The sequence below is a fragment of the Trachypithecus francoisi genome, unplaced genomic scaffold, assembly GCF_009764315.1.
Source record: "Trachypithecus francoisi isolate TF-2019V2 unplaced genomic scaffold, Tfra_2.0 Lachesis_group13, whole genome shotgun sequence".
In the NCBI taxonomy this organism is placed as follows: Eukaryota; Metazoa; Chordata; class Mammalia; order Primates; family Cercopithecidae; genus Trachypithecus; species Trachypithecus francoisi.
The window spans coordinates 51,040,562-51,060,376 of NW_022681458.1; the positions used below are offsets into that span (position 1 = coordinate 51,040,562).

The window sequence follows — 19,815 nt, forward strand, 5'->3', positions numbered from 1 at the left end:
TGACTTCTTAAACTGTGGACATGTATCACTTTGATTAAAGAAAATTATTTAAATACTCAGAAAGAAAATGGTGTATAATACAATGAAAAAAATTAAAAATCAGTGAATCAGCTCTTGATTATCCAACTCCAAAAAAAAAAACCTCATAAATAATCCCATAGAATGTGCTGTATATTCTTACCCTGTTCATTTAGTCTACATGATTTCACTTGTCAGTTATAAATATGTAGGTACTGACGTAGGGCAGAAAATAAAACTGCTGTGAGTTAGGAAAAATAATGGTAATGACGGCAAATGCCTATAGTGCTGGTTTTCAAACTTAGGATGCACAAGAATGCTCTGGGATGCTTGTGAAAGTTCAGATTCCAGGGTTCCATCCCCAAAGAATGTGATTTATTAGGGCTGGAGAGGGTGCTCAGAATGTGACTTTTCAACAAAAACTTAGAGTTACTCTAACGCAGTGGTCATCTGCATCCAGAGAGGCAGTGGCAGGCACAACACAATGTGGGCTGGAAATCAGGGTCTGTGTGGAATCAAGTGAACAAAATCAAATGGTCCTATCCTGTAGACAATGCTTATGGCTCAAGTAAGGATAAGGTGAAGAAAAATATGCTGTGTTTACATTAAATTTTGAAACCACCATTGATTTCTAACATCACGTTTATTTTATTTCAAACTTGTGTTCCATAACCCATTTGCTAGTAATAGAAGTACCTTTCAATTTTCCCTTGATATTAGTCAATAGAGTAGTTTTACATATTCAGCTAATCTCATCAGATTGCAAACACCTTGCAAAAAGGACCATTCTATTTCCTCAGAGTTCAACAAGTTCATGTAGTTAGCAGGCGTACAAATACATCTATAATGCTGACTAAATCCCCTCATCACACTCAAAACCAAAGTGTGTGTGTGAGAGACGAATGTCTAAAACCACTACCAGAACAACGCTATAGTAACCCAGAGAATGATGCCTTTCAAAAGAGAAAGAGGAGGATTAAACAACAAAAATCACCTTAGCAATGTTTTCAAAAGTCACTGCATCGTTTAGTTTCATAGAACAATAATCATACTTCTACTTTTTCAGAAATGTTTATTCTATCAATAAATGTTTCAAACTCTATTTCTATCAAGCAACGCAAAAATACTGACAGTTAAGTTAAATACTTACTTGGTGGTTCTGTAAGTATATTTATAGGTGACTTCTCGAGAAATCTGCCGAGCCAAGGCAAAAAGCTCATCTCTTCTTGTCAGCAGGGCATTATCCTTCACACAGAGTTGAGCAGCTGCTTCATTAACAGTGAGCTGGACATCCAAAACAGAGTTTCAAAATTAAGAACATTTTAATTTCATCAAAATGCAAAAGGTTTCACTTAAAATATAAGAATGTCACACCATTATATAATGAAATCATAATTCATAAAAATCAGAATGGTATTTATTCCTAATTATTCCTAATGCCAAATTTCTGAAGAAAATCAACTAATCTGCCATCTCACAGAGCCCAAATTAATCATGATAGTCATCTTGATTTTATTTATTTATATGCTTTTTTTGGTTAGGTAGGAGAGTTTATAAACAAAGAAAATAAAAAGTGAAAAATATTCTGCATCTTGCTTATAAAAAAACCAAAATATCAGAATACAGGATTTGCCGACACCATTTCTCTAACCAAAAATGAATGTAGATGGTCTGATAGACTTTTTATGAACTGACATGAAAATTCTTAAAAAGGAATCAAGACCATATGATTTTAAACATTTATCAAATCACTTAGTAAAAAATAGAGTTATCACGTACTAGGGCTATACTGGAAAATCAAGGTCTTGGACTAATCTCTAAGATCCATCTAATTCTACTACGCTTTCATAATTCAATAATTATTAAATATTGCCAATATAGAGTTGCTAGTTGACCAAACACTTTGTACTAAAATTCTGTTATCATAAACACAAAATCTTAATTGTTTAACAAAGTAGAAAATTTTTCACATAATTTTGTCAATATAGATACAGGAAATTGTCAAGAGGTATATCAAACTTTTTTAATATGCAAAAGATGTACTTAACCAAGGCATGATGATTAGCAAAAAGAAAATGGGACGTGATGGCAGACAGACCTGAGAAGAGTCCTGCTCCATCATTTACCAGCTATGACTCTGGACATGCAAAACTTTTGAGAGGCTTGGTATTTGGTATTCTGAGAGGCAAAATGGGATAATATCACTATCCCAAAAGGCTCTAACAAGAATAGATGAGGAGACACACCTGGCACAAGGTTGTGGTTAGTGTTAGCTCTTGTTTCCTTTTCATAAGAAATCAGGTACAGCAGTACCCCCTTACCCACAGTTTTGCTGTCTGAGGTTTCAGTTACCTGTGGTCAACTGTGACCCAAAAATACTAAATGAAAAATTATACAAATAAACAATTCATAAGTTTTAAACTGTGTGCCATCTCACTCTGTCTTGTCCGAGTGATGAATCACCCCTTTGTCCAGTACATCTACACTGTCTACACTGTCTACACTCCTGGCCGTCAGTCACTTGGTGGCCATCTCAGTCATCAGATGGACTCTTCTGATATCTCAGTGCTCATGTTCCAGTTATCCTTATTTTACTCAACAGTGGCCCCAAAGTGCAAGAGCAGTAATGCTGGCATATTGTTCTAATTGTCCTACTTTATTATTATTAATAGTTATTGTTGCTAATCTCTTGCTGTGTCTAATTTATAAGTTAAACTTTATCATAGGTATGCATGTATAGGGACGAACAGTGTATATAAGGTTTGGTACCACTTGCAGTTTCAGGCATCCAACTGGGGGTCTTGGAATGTGTCCCTCATAGACAAGAGGGGACTACTGTAGTCACCCTTTCTCCCTACCCAGGCATCTCATCTTTATTTAGAATAATTTTTCTTACTTAAAATTTTTGAAAACAAAAATAAATAGCATGCAATCATTCCATCCAGAATGACGATATTCTAATATACATTATTCCAATATTTCAGTGTATTTATAAACATTAAATATATATGTACATACAAATTTGTAATTTACTTTTTTCAGTTACATATGCTATATTTTTTATTTCTACCAATGTATTAAGGCAGAGACACGGCTTGTTTACATTAGCATCTGGCATGGGTTGGAAGTTCAACATAAATCTGTTGACTGATGAATGAATTGAAAAATCCTTTATAATATCACTTTTACTACCCACACATACAATATTCCATTGTAGAAAACAGCAATATATTATTTAAACTACCATCGCCCTGGACATCGAACTACCTCCAGTTTTCCATGTACTATTTTTTAAAAAGCTGCATAAGAGATTCTTAAATGTGCACCTTTGCACACATATCCAACTATTTCTTTGCAATACATTCCTACAAATAGACCTGCTAGGTCACAGGGTATACTAAATTTTAAGAAATTTATACATTCCACCAAAATACCCTCAGAGAAGTTGCTCTAAATCATAATGCTGTCACAATGATTATATGATGAGTACATTTCCTACAATCTTGACCAACAATAGTTATTATCTTTTTAAAACTTTACCAATTTTACATTTCTAAAACAGCATTTGGTTATAATTTGCATCTCTTTGACTATGAAACTAAAGTTTTTTCTTAAATCTTTGACTCATTACAATGTTTTGTTTTCTTAGAACTTTAGGAATTCTTTATTAACAGCATTAACTCTTCATCATATGTAATGGGATTTTTTTTTTTAAGTTTGTCATTAGCCATACAGTTTCTATGCTGTGGGTGACAGGCACAGAAAAACTCTTCCTACTCTAATAATACATAAATGTTCCATAATTTAGTCTAATCGTTTTACTTTTCCCACCTATTTAAACCATCTAGAATGTGTTATGGTATATGGTATGATGTAGACATCTAACATCCTCCTCCCCAAATTTATAACTGTAATTTATATTGTTCCGAAACAATTAATTTGGCCACTGACAGCAAGTTATAATAATAAACCCAAGTTTCCTATTTTAAACCCATAGCTGAATATGAAAGCACAATTGAAGGAAGAATTTATTTTCAGCCTTCTCCCCTCCTCCTAAAGAGTCATCAATAGATAAATTCCTGCCCAAGTGTCTTTGAAAGGCACAATGTTATTGGAGTTAAAAGTGAAATGTATACTTTAAATAATGATTTTCAAAACAAATCAACCTCAGTTTCAGCATGGCAGTAGCTAAATGACCTTGAAGAGGATTCTCAAATACCTTTTTATGTAGCGATTTCTTTTTCATATTAATAAATCTAAATTACTAAGGAAACGTTTGATTTGCAGTAAGGTGTTTTAATTGACAACGTTTCAGAGGTACTAGCTTATGCACAACCACAGAAAGTAACTTTTCAACATAAATTGAAAACAATATTCTAGTATTCCTTCTATTACCTTTCCAGAAACCAAGAAAAATAAACACAATGCATTCATTGTCACTGAATTCAGGCTCCCACAAACTAAAAAAGTAGACTAAACTCCAGGCCCTCCGTGAACCTGGTAAAAAACTGAGGCTGGAGAAATAACTCTAGCTCACCCCCGAGTTGTAATAAAAAGCTGATTCATGAAGCCTCTCCCTTAAAAACATGTGTTCTGTCAGTGTTACCTAGATTTCATGATCCCTAGTTGCTAATAATGAAATCAATAACTATTATGATATAATTACAAAAGAAAAATGAAAATATTCCCAAACAATTAGTCACTTGCTGCAGCACTGTTAGCTTTTTCTGAATGCCAATATTCTAATTTTGCTAAAAGGATAAAGTAACAAGATATTCTCCCTTACTGGTATACTTATTTCCTCCATTTCCTCTTTTTGTGGCCCAAAATACCAAAATTCCACGCATTTCTTTATGTGAAAGATTTCTTTTTTTTTTTTGAGACGGAGTCTCACTCTGTCGCCCAGCCTGGAGTGCAGTGGCCAGATCTCAGCTCACTGCAAGCTCCGCCTCCCGGGCTTACGCCATTCTCCTGCCTCAGCCTCCCGAGTAGCTGTGACTACAGGCGCCCGCCACCTCCCCCTGCTAGGTTTTTGTACTTTTTAGTAGAGATGGACTTTCACCATGTTAGCCAGGATGGTCTCGATCTCCTGACCTTGTGATCTGCCCGTCTCGGCCTCCCAAAGTGCTGGGATTACAGGCTTGAGCCACCGGGCCCGGCCTATGCGAAAGATTTCTTAAAGTTGGTTTCCTTTTTGTTTTTGAGATGGAGTCTCACTCTGTCATCCAGGCTGGAATGCAGTTGCGCAGACTCAGTCTCCCGGGTTCAAGCAATTCTCCTGTCTCAGCCTCCCAAATTGCTGGGACTACAGGCATGCACCACCATGCCCAGATAATTTTTTTGTATTTTTAGTACAGACGGGGTTACATCATGTTGGCCAGGCTGGTCTCAAACTCCTGACCTCAAGCAATTCGCCCACCTTGGCCTCCCAAAGTGCCGGGATTACAGGCGTGACCCACCACGCAGGGCCTCTTAAAGTTAGCTTTCTATCTTTTATAACCGGACTTAAAAACTGGACTTACTACAGTTATCTTTATCCTTAAAAAGAGTGATTTACTGATTCCTAAAAAAACTTTCTTTACAGGTTGTTAAAATTATAATCTCCAACAATTAAATGATTGTGACTTTAAGTACTGTTGGCACAAAAACACTGTGAACAACTGTGTGTTAGGGAGGCTCAAAAGGCAATCAGGACTTGCATTTCCAGCACTGGGAAGGCTAGGTACCATTACTGGCCCCTCTCAGAAAAAAAACTAAAGTGTATCAGGGCTAGAGGGGAGATACAAATAAAATAATGGAAAAAAATCCAAAACATTAGTCATATAATAAATGTAAATGGACCAAATGGTCCAGTTAAAAAACAAAGAACGTCTGACTGGGTTCTTTAAAATCCAACTGATCAGTATTTATAAAAGATATATACAAAACACGGATTCAGAAAGGCTGAAAATAAAAGGATGAGATAAAGATATAATAGGCAATAGGCCAAGTGTGGTGGCTCATGCCTGTAATCCCAACACTTTGGGAGGCTGAAGCAGATAGACTGCTTGAGCCCAGGAGTTCGAGAACAGCCTGGGCAACACGGAAACCCCGTCCCTACAAAAAGAGAGACAAAGAAAGAAAGAGAGAATGAGAGAAGACAGAAAGAGAGATACAGAGAGAGAGAGAGAGAGAAGGGGAGAGAGAGAGAGATAAAGAGAGAAACAGAGAGAGAGAGATATTTATCTGCTGACAAATATTCTGTAATGCCAAATTATCTACCTGCTTACATTTCTGAGTATTACAAGTTTCTACATTCTCTATTGCCTTGCTGTTCCCAAGTTTTAGTTGCTCTCTCTTCATCCATTCACTGATTTAAGATTGGGGGCACACTGCTTGCCTAGTTTACCACCTACTATCTGTTAACACCTTTTATGACAGATGCAACACTGCCTGCTGGCTTTTTTCTGACATTGCTTCTGGGTTTGTCCCTTAGCACCTGCTGAACACCAGCAACGTGAGTGGTTCTAAGCCTCAGAACTCACTCTCTTCACAATCTGACACCTATATAACAGACTGGACTTAGCCAGGTTGTAGGACTATCACTGATTCTTTAGCTTAAAAAAAAAAGGGGGGGGGCCTTAACAATAAGTCATTCCATAATTCTTTATGGTGTACATTTGGAAACAAGTTATGTTACTATAAATATATAAACAAATATTTTTTTCTTATTACAAGAAAAATAATCTTATGTACTGAACAGTTGAAAAAAACTTACAGGTATAGATAGCTTCCTGAATTTCATCCACTAGTGACCTACATATAGCTCTATGTCTTGAAAGATTAAAAGAATAGTATCCACACAATTTATATGAAGAAAACCCTCAGAACAGTGAGATTAAGCCAACAATGAATTAAGAATAAGTCATATATTCCTTATGTGGAAATTGAGTACAAACTAGCAACATTCTTTAATCTCAGGAACTTAGAAGAACTAAAAAAACTTCTGCTAATTGTAAATAACCAGGAGAAAAAAAGCAAAATTATCATAATACCTAAAAGATATACCTAATAGTACCTTCTTTCAATTGCCTCAGGATTCTGTCATTTCTTCCAAAATCTTAGATATTTACTAGTTTTAAGAAAGCTTCCTGATTCACAAACATTTATCCTAAACTATATTATTGAACCAGATTCACATACTGGAGTTACAAGTAACAAGTAGGCCTAAGTTAAGTTTCAAAAACACAAGCCACAACTCCCAAAGCCCCCACCCCCACATTTTAGACTACTGGCATTCAGTTTGAGTATTTCCTTATTTTGGGAAACCCACGGTCTCATTACTTAAATACCATATGTACCTACTTATCTAAAGAGGCAAAGAGCCCCTTAGCGAAAGCTAAGTGTAAAATAATTCCTTTTAGATTTTTTAAAAGTAGGGTGTGATTTTTTAAAATTCAGGTTAACTAGGTTTGTTAATCTCTTAGAAATACTTTTATTTTGATAAAAATACAGGTATTTTGACTCAACTTTGTTGAGTTTCATCTGCTATGTTTTAAAAATTATAAGAAAACTAGATTAAAGCATGAAACTAAAATTGCCAACACATTTTGCCTTTTGTTTTTCTACTAATGACAGCCATATAGCCCTTTTAGTGGATTCCTCTACTGGTTCAAAGGATACTCCCAAAATAGATCAAGTCACAGACTGGCTATGACTTAAGTCATTCTGCTAACCAATTATCTGATCTCAAGCTCCAAAATTCACATCTAAAATCATTTATTTAAAAAGATCAGGCTAGGTACAGTGGCTCATACCTGTAATTCCATCACTTTGGGAGGCCAAGGCAGTCATATCACTTGAGCCCAGGAGTTTGAGACCAGCCTGGGCAACATGGAGAGACTCCTATCTCTATAAAAAACTTAAAAAAAAATTAACTGGGTGTGGCAGCACACACCTGTTGTTGAAGCTACTCAAGAGGCTGAGCAGGGAGGACTGCTTGAGCCCTGGAGGTCGAGGCTGCACTCACTGCACTCCAGCCTGGGTGATAGAGCGAGATCCCCATCTCAAAAAAATAAAAAATAAAAAATAAATTAGCTATGAAATAGTCTTTTTATTTTTTGAAAACATATTTATTTTCCAAGCACTTATTGTGTACATTAGACTCTGCGAATATAAAGATGAAGGACACATTATCTCTGCCTTGAAGAAACCCAGAGTATACTGTGAAGCACAGACCACTACACAAATAAGTACAATAAGAAGTTGATGTTATTGTGACAGAAGTATATGTAGGGATAAAAATGGAAAGGACAGGTCATTCTAACTGAAGGAAAAGATAACAGAAAACACTTAAGCTTATTCTGGGCTGAGTTTTAAAGATGATGTGTCGACCAGATAGACGAGAAGAAAAGGCGTAAATGTCAAAGTTTATACACACACATAAAGTATACATGTTATATGGAGAAAATGTTGTGTCTATATACACATATATACACACATGAACTTAAGCAGACTATGTCTACGGTACTTACTATAAAGATAAAAATGTTTAATGCCAAACATCAAACCAAAACGATGTTCAAAGCAAGAATTCTTCCAACACTCATCTAATTGTTTTCTATGCTAGCTGAGAACTGCTTTAAGTTCTCGTTATTTTTACAAAATTTTCTTTTAAAAAAGCCTATGAAAATGTTTTTTAAAAGTTATATTTAAAACCTAGTTTTATTTCTTAATTAAAAAACAAACTGCCTTTCAAATGCAAAGACTTTATGCTTTCACTGCTTAAATTCTGACATTTTTCTAAAAGTCACCTCATACTGTAGTTCCAAAGCTCAAACATGTTCAAGTTCAATACAAACATACCCCTAACACAATAAACATGGTCTACTTTCACAGAAGAGCTACGTGTTGCTAACACCTCAGTGTTTTTAATACTGCTTTCAGGGAGTGTATCACATTTGCTGCAAACTATTACCAAATTTATCTCTAATGACTAGCAACATGCCACACACACACAGAGAAAGAACAACGCGGGCTTTGTACCTCATGGAGCGTGAGATGTTTCCCATCCTTCCTCTTTGAGTCAAATCTGCCATATATTGCACTGTATTTCCGAATTTCCTCCTCTTTGTGTGGATCATCATCGTTCATCTCAAAGATGTGACCTATCATTTTGGCCAACTTCTTGTTGGTTTTTAGCAGCTCTTTCACTTCGTTCAAGTCACTTTTCGGCAGTGTGGGGGCCATCCGCTCCACACACTCAGCCACAGAGAGCGCAGCGGCAGCATCCAGCGCCTCGCTGCTCTCCTTTGGGGACGCGGGGGAGCCCAGGTCTGCTGGGGAGAGGCTGTGCTCGCTCTCGGTGGCATGGTGGCCTTGCCAGAGTCTGGACTCACCAACACTCTGCAGTGCTAGGCTCCCGACCACATCTGACTTCCCCTGTCCCAAGCTCTGCACACAGGTGGTAGCAGCACATTTGGGGATTTTTAAATGAGGTTCCCGGGCATTGCTACTCCTTTCATAACTACTGCAGGATATTCCCAGCCATGTCGGTGATCCCTCTGGTAATTTATAGATGGGTATGCTACTGACAGGAAGGGAAGTCAGCGGCTGATTGAAAAGCCCAGGGTTTGTGACCCAGTCTCTCAAAGCCTTCTGCAGCCTTCTAACATGAAGGGGCTTGCTAGCCATGCCCACGAGTGCCATGATTTCCAAAAACTCCTCTTCTCCTGCTTCACAGAGTTGCTGGACATCATCCCCACCTTGTTGGATAAAGGCATCAAAATAAGAAAGTAGATTGGCTTTTTGTAATATTCTATACAGCTGCAACTCCCCCAGGGTCCTGGGTAAGGCCGCAGCCATTACTCTGGATGGGTTTAACCTGCCAAAAAAAAAAAAAAAAGTAAAAACTCATCATACTTGCTTCAAACTTCTTACACCAAATAGGTTAGACTACAGGTTTTAAGAACAAAAACAAGAAGCATCTGCATCGTGACTGCCTGTGAAGGCAGCATTCTCTCTACATACTTTATCTCTTTCTGCACTCCTAACAATCTTATAGGTCAGTAACCAAACTGACCTATTTTCCCAAAAGAGAATAACTGGGAAGCAGGAATCTGGAGGTTCAAACCAAGGCTCAAACCAAGGGCTTCATGTCCCGTATTTTTGGCTATATACTTAGCTACTGCCAAGGTATGGACGCAGGTGGAGTGAAAGACAATCAAATTTAGCAGGAGGTAAGAAGCAGAGGATGCTACCATTTGCTGAATACTTATTTTGTGCCAGGCAATACAATAAACACTTTACATTACACATGTCTTAATTCTCACAAGGGCCCTGTGACACAGGTACAGTGATTCCCATTTTATAGAGAAAAAATGTGCAAGATGAGTCTGGCAGGCAGAGGAAGATAGCTTTCAGTATGGATTGGAGATGAGAAATAGAAGGTGGTATATTCAGGAATCAAGAAAGAAGAGGTAGAGAAAAGTCAAACAAGTAAGTGACAAGACTCAGTGATCACTTAGATCTAAGTGAGGAAGGAAGTTACCCTTTATTGACATTTATTGATGAAGAAAACAGTTACCGTTTATTTGCACTCTGTGGTTTAAGGAGAGTTACAGGTAACTATGAGATTACATCTGAGAGTTCAGAAATCTAACAGGCATTAGGGACACAGAAAAATAAGGATGATGGGATTCCCTTTCAAACACATGGCACTCGCACACGGCACAGGGTAGAATGCTTATGTAGAACGGCCATGCATGCAAAATAATAGACTAGAATCTAACTATGTATCAGGGAGAGGGCTGTAGGATAAAAAAAGGAGGGTGAGTGATCCCTCCAAAGCAGCAGCAGAAAGCCTAAGACAGAGCCAAAGAAGAAACATACTTTTAGAGCTCAAGCAAGACAAAGAAGTCTGTTTTTAAAGAGACAGAACAAGACTCAGCAAAGTACTTCTTGACCTCTTAGCAGCCTTTAAAAGTTGTTCACAGTTGCCTGGAGACCTCCCACATACAAAGAGGAGTTGGCCAAGTACTTCCATTTAAGAGAAACAAATAAACTTGTAATCAAATGCACCCTTAGGATTAAAAGTACCCTGTAGCCCTCTATGGAGAAAATAACAGAAGGCCAAAAGAACATGTGCATCAGAGAAAAATGGAAGGCCCACTCTCAACTCTGACAGTATGCAGTAATAGTTAACTGGGACATCCCTGGAAGCCAAGAAGTCACCGAACTTGGGACTTTTGTTTTTTGCCACCAATCAGAATGCTACACAAAATTCTAGTCTCAGCCACTCCAAGCCAGGAGAATGGGTGTCCCTACCACTCTAAGCACTGACTACTGGAAGCCCCATCTCCTGGAACCTGTGTGTCATCCACAATCTGTTTTGACTTCCTCAAATTTTATGTCTCTTTCTTTGCAAGGGTGAGTATGGGCATAACCAGGTTACCTGATGACTTCCCAAAAGACAACAAAGGCCGAATTAGGGCCCAGTAGCTTCTACTAACACCCAAGAAATCACTTGGGGTGCTTTTGAAAAATACAGTTTCCCAGGTGCCTGAGATGCATCTCAGGAGACTCCTATGATTAGGCAAATCTGACAAACTGCACAAGATTCCTACTTAATAAATCCTTCAGGCACCACAAACTCCTACAGGTCCTGTGATGATCCAGGTAATTCTTTAGGTCAACCTTCACATTCATGCCACCTCAGTCCTCCGGATAAAAAAACGTTCTTGCATCTTCTAAATCACCTAAAGGAGGCTCTGCGTGTCCTTCCACTCCAGGGAGGGTCTATCACCCACCTGGGCACTAACTCACAACAACAGAGCTTTCAGGAGTTACAGACCCAAGTTTAGGGCTTTATTAAACTACACTATACCAAATAGAAGGGCTGCTATAAAGTGTCGGAGGTGGAAGAAAGGAAACTTACTTTCCTATCATATACCTCATGCAATTCCTCCATACGCTTTTGATGCAAGAATACAAAAAAAAAAAAAAAAGGACATGTATAATGTGTATATACATACACATGATCAAAATAGACTGTGGAAGACACAGAAGTTCCAAGACGTGGGGCTTCCCAGTAGTACACACACAGTCTTTTTTTTTTTCTATAAGAGGACTGTAACTTTGCAAGGTTTACAGGGTGATCAATTAACTCACCATATGTACTTCTCACATTATGGAATAGAGGAGAGATTACATGAGGACATCTAGAAAAATACTTTTTCATCTTTTTATGAGCAATAAGAAAAAAATATATGTTAGACAAATACCAAAGAGAAACTTACGAATGAAAACACCCAAGCTTATATTTTGTTCTTCTGAGATAAGGCAATGATTTTAGAAAACAATTTTCAAGTTTTATCCTTTCTCATCTTTACAGATTTAAAAAAAATGAAACCCCCTAGTTCTTAAGAGAAAGCCCTCTGTATGGGTAAGAAAGTAGTTATGAATATAATATCTCCATAAAGACTGATAGGACCAAGTGTATATTTCCAAAGCCAAGATAATAGATGCAAGATAACTAAGTAACCGATTCAGTCCCTGGAGGCTTTCTAGAGGCCCACACTTACTACTGGGAAAGGAGTTTTCCTACTAAGCTTTTGCTTTAAGAGAATGTTTCAGTTTCCTTCCAAAGCCTGCTGTGATAATTTAAACACCCACCCTTTCATACATTAACTTGATGTGATTTGAAAGAAAACTTTTACGAGATTTTCTGTTTTCACAAAATCTGTAACCATTAATGCTTCAACATGAAGGTCAAATAAGTCAAAAGAAAGCTTCTACCTGTATCTCTCCATTCTGAAGTAAACATAAAATGGGTCCTTAACACATTACATACAGGTAGCTTATAGTATTGTAAATCTACTCAGCTGAAAACTACTGTTACCTGACCTTTTCAAGATATCCTGGAACGACCACTCTGACTTTTCAACGAATTCCAGTTAAGCGAAACCAGTTAACTGCATTCAAAAGTTAACTCTGAGGCCTTGCTGCCAATGTACAGCAAACTTCTACTTCCACCAGCTTAAATGTTCCTTCCCCTGCTCAGCCCAATAAAAAGAATCCCAATGATGTCAGGGGAAGAGGAATTAAACAATGCATTAAGACCATTTGTTGTTGTTATTCACTGATCTTTTACACAGTAATCATTTGTTACAAAACTTTTTTAAAAACTCACTTTGGCTCCTTGCAGGGTAGCATCAGTCACCTGCTAGGTTCCAACTGTGCTAAGTGAAGTAAGGAGCTAGTCTGGCCCACAAAGTACTGGTCAACTGCTGTTTCGCTATGGAAAACAAAATTTCCCTAAGTCTCCAAGCTGGGATGTGAGGATTTTTTGATAGGACAGAGGCCTTTGTCACTAGGGAAAAGAAGAACCATTCCTTCGAACCTGACTCAGACCAGCCTGTTTTCTGGGCTCACCATTCTATCAAAACTCTGGGCCTCTCTCTCACTAATCTCTCTGCTACATGGTATCACTCCTTGAGATGGTCTTCGCCTTACTTTGGTAATGCTGTATTATTTGTTTTTCCTTCTTTCTCTCATTATATTCTAAGAATTCTCCAAATTTTTATATTGCATCTCTTTTCTATTGTGTGTCCACAATTTTCTTTTGATGATCTCACCCATTTCCAGGCTTTAATTATCACTATAGGCAGATGACCTCCAAATCTGTATTTGTAGCTTGGACCAGAGCCATGGAGTCACTCCAAGTGTTCTCAAATCCAAATGCACACAAAGCACTGACTGCTGAGTGAAAAAGATGCCTCTCACACACGTCTACTTTGCAAATGAAGGTAAACAGACACTTCTGTTATTTAGGAAAATAAAACTCACTTAAAAGTATAACTGAAGTTTTGTTTTGTCTTTATATGTATTCTCAAAAAACAAATACTAAAAGTAGTCATGAATATTTGCAATTTTTTTTATTTAAAAAGCTATCCTCACACCTGGAAAGTTTAGAACCATCAGCCCAAATTGTTCTTCTAAACGGTAATTTGGCGTTCCACCTGGGCATTGTCAACACCTCAAATCTGATGTGTCTGAAAGCAAGTACATTCTCTCACTTTCTTCCCCTCTTCCAGATTCCCAAGTCTACTTCTTTCCAATTCTCTTAGTTCTTTCAGTTGCACCGCTAGTCTTTCAGTTTCCTGGATTTAAGTAAGTTTGGATTCCGTTTTTGCTTTTGGTTCTTTCTTCCTCAAATCTACATGTCCTTAGGCTACACCACTTCTTTCTCTGCCTCAAAAGCACCAGATTCTAGTGTTCATTGTTTCCTGCCCCAACTTTGAAAAAAGCTCCTTCACCTTCAATAGATCCCGCACTGCAATGCTAAGTTTACAAAGTTGCAAACTTCTCCACCAGTGCATAAAGAAATCCAAACTACTCATATAGGCACCCCAGACCCAAGTCTATCTCTTTCCAGCCTTTCTCTGTTCCTTAACATGCCCATATACTTGTTCCAAGCAGATAACATTAGGCATTCCTCAAATATGCATTCCACTTCCCTGCTCCTGTGCCAGGTATCCTCTCCCCCTCCAACCTCCACAGCCTTTCCAAAACGTCTTTCCCACTACCCCTGGCTGCAGCTGTCCTCGCCCTTCTCCCAACTCCACAACATTTTGTCTCTCTCTCTTATATCTTGAACTATTCAAATACACCATGAACTAAGCCAGTTCGGGGGAACAGAGGAAAGACAGTTCTTCATGGAGAGTCAGTTACCAGCAAGGAGAAAGACAAGCAGCGGAGACTTACACAATGTGGTAAATGCTGTGCAGCTGTGAAGGAGTCATGGCACAAGGAAGGCAACGTGCCTGGCTCTGCAGAACAAGTCACTGTTAGGTTATAAGCACCTTGAGGGCAGAATTAGGTTTCATTACTCTTTTGTCCCCCTTTATTCCTAGCAAAGTTTCTATGACAAATAACATTTCTGGAAAGGTTGCTGTGCAATGAAACTCAATGTCTTGAGTCAGAATCTGATCAGCAACCTTTCATATTCCAAAACGGAGGCCTTCTGTGTAAACTGGTATCTCAATGAATTGCCAATCCAATAGCAGGGCATCCTGTTACTTTAGCTACAATCCTTTTCATTCTCTCATCCTTAATACTTGTTCTTTCTTAAAAAGCTATATGGTGCACTCCTATAACATGGCTATTCTCCCAAGAAAGCAAAAGATGCTCTCCCAATACAGGAACTACAAGTGGTCAGTGTTATACATCATGGATCGAGTCCGGCCCCAACACCTGCCTTTTAAGAATTCAAGTTCAGTCATGAGATCCTAGGTCTTTGCTTCTCTGTTTCTATAAACACAGTGTAAGTCATCATCAAATATCTATCTCATTAATAATCCATATAGTCAAAGGGATTTATAATCACTGTTCTTGCATCTTCTCCCCTCCATGCTATGAGAATCATTATTATATACACATACACAAACATATATAGCAATACACATATGCACACGCTTCCAGGAGTGGGAAGAAACCAAGGGCAAAATCCTAGTAAGGCTTAACTTATTTATGCAGAAGACTAGAAATTCTCTACCCCAACGCAGCCTGCAATTTTTACTTTAAAATTATCTGAGTCAATAGCAACCTCTTACAGACTTACAAAAAATGTGAAAAACCTTGGAAAGAGTTAAGAGCTCATGAGTCATTTACAGATTAAGGTAAATTAGTTCCACCAGATTGTTTTCCTCTTAACATCTAGACAAGATCTGATGCACGTTAATGAAATATTGAGATGAGAAATGGGGACAATGAAAATAGGAAATCTGAGGACAGAAAGACTACACTTAGAGCCTCTGAAGTAGTCCAAGTTTAGGAGAATATAGCTTGAAGGTATAGGGGCCTGGGAGAAGGGTGAAATGGGTACACCAGAGGCTGAAACTGAAAAGGTTTATGAAAAGCAAGAATCTGGCCGGGCGCGGTGGCTCAAGCCTGTAATCCCAGCACTTTGGGAGGCCGAGGCGGGCGGATCACGAGGTCAGGAGATCGAGACCCTCCTGGCTAACACGGTGAAACCTCGTCTCTACTAAAAAATACAAAAAACTAGCCGGGCGCGGTGGCGGGCGCCTGTAGTCCCAGCTACTCGGAGGCTGAGGCGGGAGAATGGCGGGAACCCGGGAGGCGGAGCTTGCAGTGAGCCGAGATCGCGCCACTGCACTCCAGCCTGGGCGACACAGCGAGACTCCGTCTCAAAAAAAAAAAAAAAAAAAAAAAAAAAAAAAAAAAAAAAGAAAAGCAAGAATCTGACTTAGGGAAGGATGAGCCTGTATGTCAGGGGTGTCCAATCTTTTGGCTTCCCTGAGCCACACTGGAAGAATTGTCTTGGGCCACACAAAAAATACACTAACAATATCTGATGAGCTTTAAAAAAAATGGCAAAAAAGCCTCATAATGTTTTAAGAAAGTTTATGCATTTGCGTTGGGCCGCATTGAAAGCCCTCCTGGGCTGCGTGCAACCACAGGCCCCAGGTTGGACAAGCTTGCTCTATGCAATTAATTATTTTTGCTTTTATTCTCATCCTAGAACCCAGAACTCAAGCTAAAATGATTAAATGTAGTTCAGCTACATTTGCGAGGTTGCCCTAAGTACTAACTCCCATGTGTGTTTCAAGTTCCAAATGATTTACTTAGGCACATATTAGTAAGCGGTGTACCATATAAATCAAGACACTTTTGGATCTTAGCTATGACTTAAATATATACCTTCTAGTGAACTGAGGGGAATTTGGGAAACTTAAAATGTCATTTCTTACTGATTTGTTTCTAAACCCCGAATGAAGCTGGAAAAAAATTTTAGAGCCGGGTGCAGTGGCTCAGGCCTGTAATCCCAGCACTTTGGAAGGCCGAGGCGGGTGGATCACGAGGTCAGGACATCGAGACCATCCCGGCTAACACCATGAAACCCGGTCTCTACTAAAAAATACAAAAAACTAGCTGGGCGTGGTGGCGGGCGCCTGTAGTCCCAGCTACTCGGGAGGCTGAGGCAGAAGAACGGCGTGAATCCGGGGGGCGGAGCTTGCAGCGAGCCGAGATCGCGCCACTGCACTCCAGCCTGGGGCACAGAGCAAGACTCCGTCTCCAAAAAAAAAAAATTTTTAGAGACACCTTAAAATTTTAATTAAAAATTTCAGTGTGAGATTAAATTTATTTTCCAAAATTAGAAAAAACTATACCAGATTTATTTTGCTAAATAACTATGTATTCATTTAACTATAATAACAATAAGCAAATACTAGCATTTCATATAATGGCTGGAAATCCTCAACCAACCTACCATCAAGTCATTTAACAAACATTAAGTACCCACTGCATACAGAGTATGCAGGCAATATTTATAAGTTTTTTCACCTTTTCAGAAGTTTCTCTGTAAAATCATTAAATATACTATGCAAATTAATGGATCACCCCCTAAATACAATGTAGTGAGAAATGACAAACTCTTTGAAAGCTTAATGGTATGTTTTAGCTTTGCAAATTCTTACAAGACGAGGATCACTATTTTTTCCAAGCATCAACTTCTCAAATTTCCCACTTGTTCCATTATTAAGTTTAAGGAGTATATTCTACTGTTGTATGACTTATTGAACATGTCAGATCAGAAAGGGAATTTGCATTTAATATAGTAACTGTACCATTCTATTGTTGAAAAGGATAAAAGAAGCAGGTAAGATAAAAATAAATCCGAAGCAAAGGGGCTAACAACCTTCTATTATGCTCAAGTGGGTATTACTTATGCTATAATGTTTAGCAAATTCCACCATGAAATATGCATAGATGGGTTGATTACACATTAGCATGATCTTAAACTGTTTAAAACATATTATAAAATGGTCACTTCCATCCAAAACACAGCTTTGCATTTAAAGGTAAATTTTACAAAGATTTCATTTCCAAAAATGCACATAAATAGCACTCACAAAAAACAGCTCCAGGCTTGTTATAATGGAATAAATGAGTCCTAAGTCTTAGGCCAACATAACCTGACATAACTTCGGAGGCTAAGGTGGGCTAATCCCTTGGCCCAGGAGTTTGAGGCCAACCTGGGCAACATAGCGAGACCCCATGTCTATATTTTCTTTAGAAACTGACACACTTCTGTTTTCATCCAACCTGAACTTTAAATATTTAAAGTTCATTAACAAATTCGTCAAAGATGTCCCCCACTTGATAATTTTTTCTTTCAAAGAAGCATCCACAGTGCAAACCCCCCAAATATTTAATAAACCAATAGGTTCTTAGCTATAGCGCGATGAAAATACCTAATGTTTTCACTGTTTCTCTAAGGAGAATAAACATCTATTAACTTTCTCATACGACAGTGGATGTTATTTGCCACTTACAAAAAAGAGATTGCTCAATTGAGTTAATAATTTTGAAATAAGATGAGATAAAGTATTTATTAGATAGACCAAGTTATTTACTAGACATATAAGCTTACTAAACGTCCTTGTAACAGCCATAGTAATCCTAAGAATTTGTCATTTGAATTACATTCATAATTAGCAGGCAGAATAAAATAAAAATCTACAGTGCCTCAATGTTTTCATTATTCCTATTATTACTGATACCTTCACAAGTAACAAGAGACCATCAGAGCCAAGAAAAAAAAAACATTTTAAATAGCGAAATGGCATATTAACTTTAGTGCAAAATGGCAAAAATAATAAAATTGGAACAAGAACGCTTCTTCCAGAAGTTCCTTGAAATTTTCTTTCAAGACCTAATGTTCCAATATGTAATACCAAATCAGGGATAAAAAAGGCTGACCTAGCCAGCCATCTACAAAGTCTCATGAAAACCCTTATTTGTACGTTAATACCGATGACAAAATATAATATTTTTAAAAATGAAAGGATAATATTAAATGTCTCAAAGGACACAAATATGGAGGAGAAAAAGATAGCCTTTCATCTAAGAGCCACTTTTACTGGCACTCAGATTAGATCAGGAGCAGCTCTTTCAGGTCTTCAGGAAAAGCTCAATCTCCACCCAAAACAAAAAAAGCAAATCCTATGCATCCTCTCTTCTCATACTTCTTATAACACACACAGAGATTATGAAATATCATAATTGAGTATGTTGTTCAGGGAAAAATTTTCAAAACAGTGAAAACCTAGGAAGGTAAGTCATTGCGTGAATACTTTAACAACAGCTAAGCATTTCCTACGTGACTAATCTATTTTAAATTCGCTTCCTCTGTTCCTATGCAATCTCATATTATCTATTAAAACTGCCAAAATATTTTTAAACAAGATCTGAGAATTCCTCTTTCAGCTTCTGATCTTTGCACTCCTTGAGTTGGCAGACACGTCACTGGCAAACCAACTGGTAGTGACAAGTTACTCCAAATCGACTCTTTCAGATGAAATTTTAAATTAACAGCCATCCCAAAATTTTCGGTGCCTCCTGAATCTCAGGAAGCGAGGAGTAAGTACATGCAACTCTACAATTCCTCCCGATCACTTGCTGCAAAACTTGGTCTGCAGAATCTACAAATGCATATTCCATCTCAACTATCCCTTTCCCCAAGATCCTTCAACATTCAGGCTTATCAGAAGTGTCGTTTCCTATCTCAAGCTTTGGAAACTCTGAGCTTGCAGACCACAAAGATTGGATAGTATTTTCAGTGTTTCTCCATGATAAGGTCACACACACACCTCTGCATCCAAGGCTTGTGCGTCCCACATGTTTGCAAATTTCTCATCGGCCTTAGAGGCACAAAGAGTTTCTCGCTTCCCTGCACCTCAGTGCCAAGTTTCTGTAAGCCACTTCCATGCAAAACTCTCCTTCCGCTTTTAAAAA

General features: G+C 38.1%; 1 protein-coding gene across 5 annotated transcripts in view; it reads right to left on the bottom strand.

The window, feature by feature from the left end:
- NAB1 (NGFI-A binding protein 1) overlaps positions 1–19,815 on the bottom strand; it is a 39,531-nt gene that overhangs the window by 18,738 nt on the left and 978 nt on the right. For 2 of the 5 annotated variants that reach the window (XM_033230824.1, XM_033230823.1), the window contains exons 2-4: positions 19,671–19,805; positions 9,043–9,880; positions 1,169–1,302 (exon numbers count right to left, since the gene is read on the bottom strand). In XM_033230824.1, coding sequence (XP_033086715.1) covers positions 1,169–1,302; positions 9,043–9,880; positions 19,671–19,717 — 1,019 coding nt within the window. In that variant the 5' untranslated portion in view covers positions 19,718–19,805. Of the gene's footprint in view, positions 1–1,168; positions 1,303–9,042; positions 9,881–14,760; positions 15,307–19,670; positions 19,806–19,815 lie in introns of those variants that run through there. The other 3 variants (XM_033230828.1, XM_033230826.1, XM_033230825.1) reach the window with 2 other exon arrangements.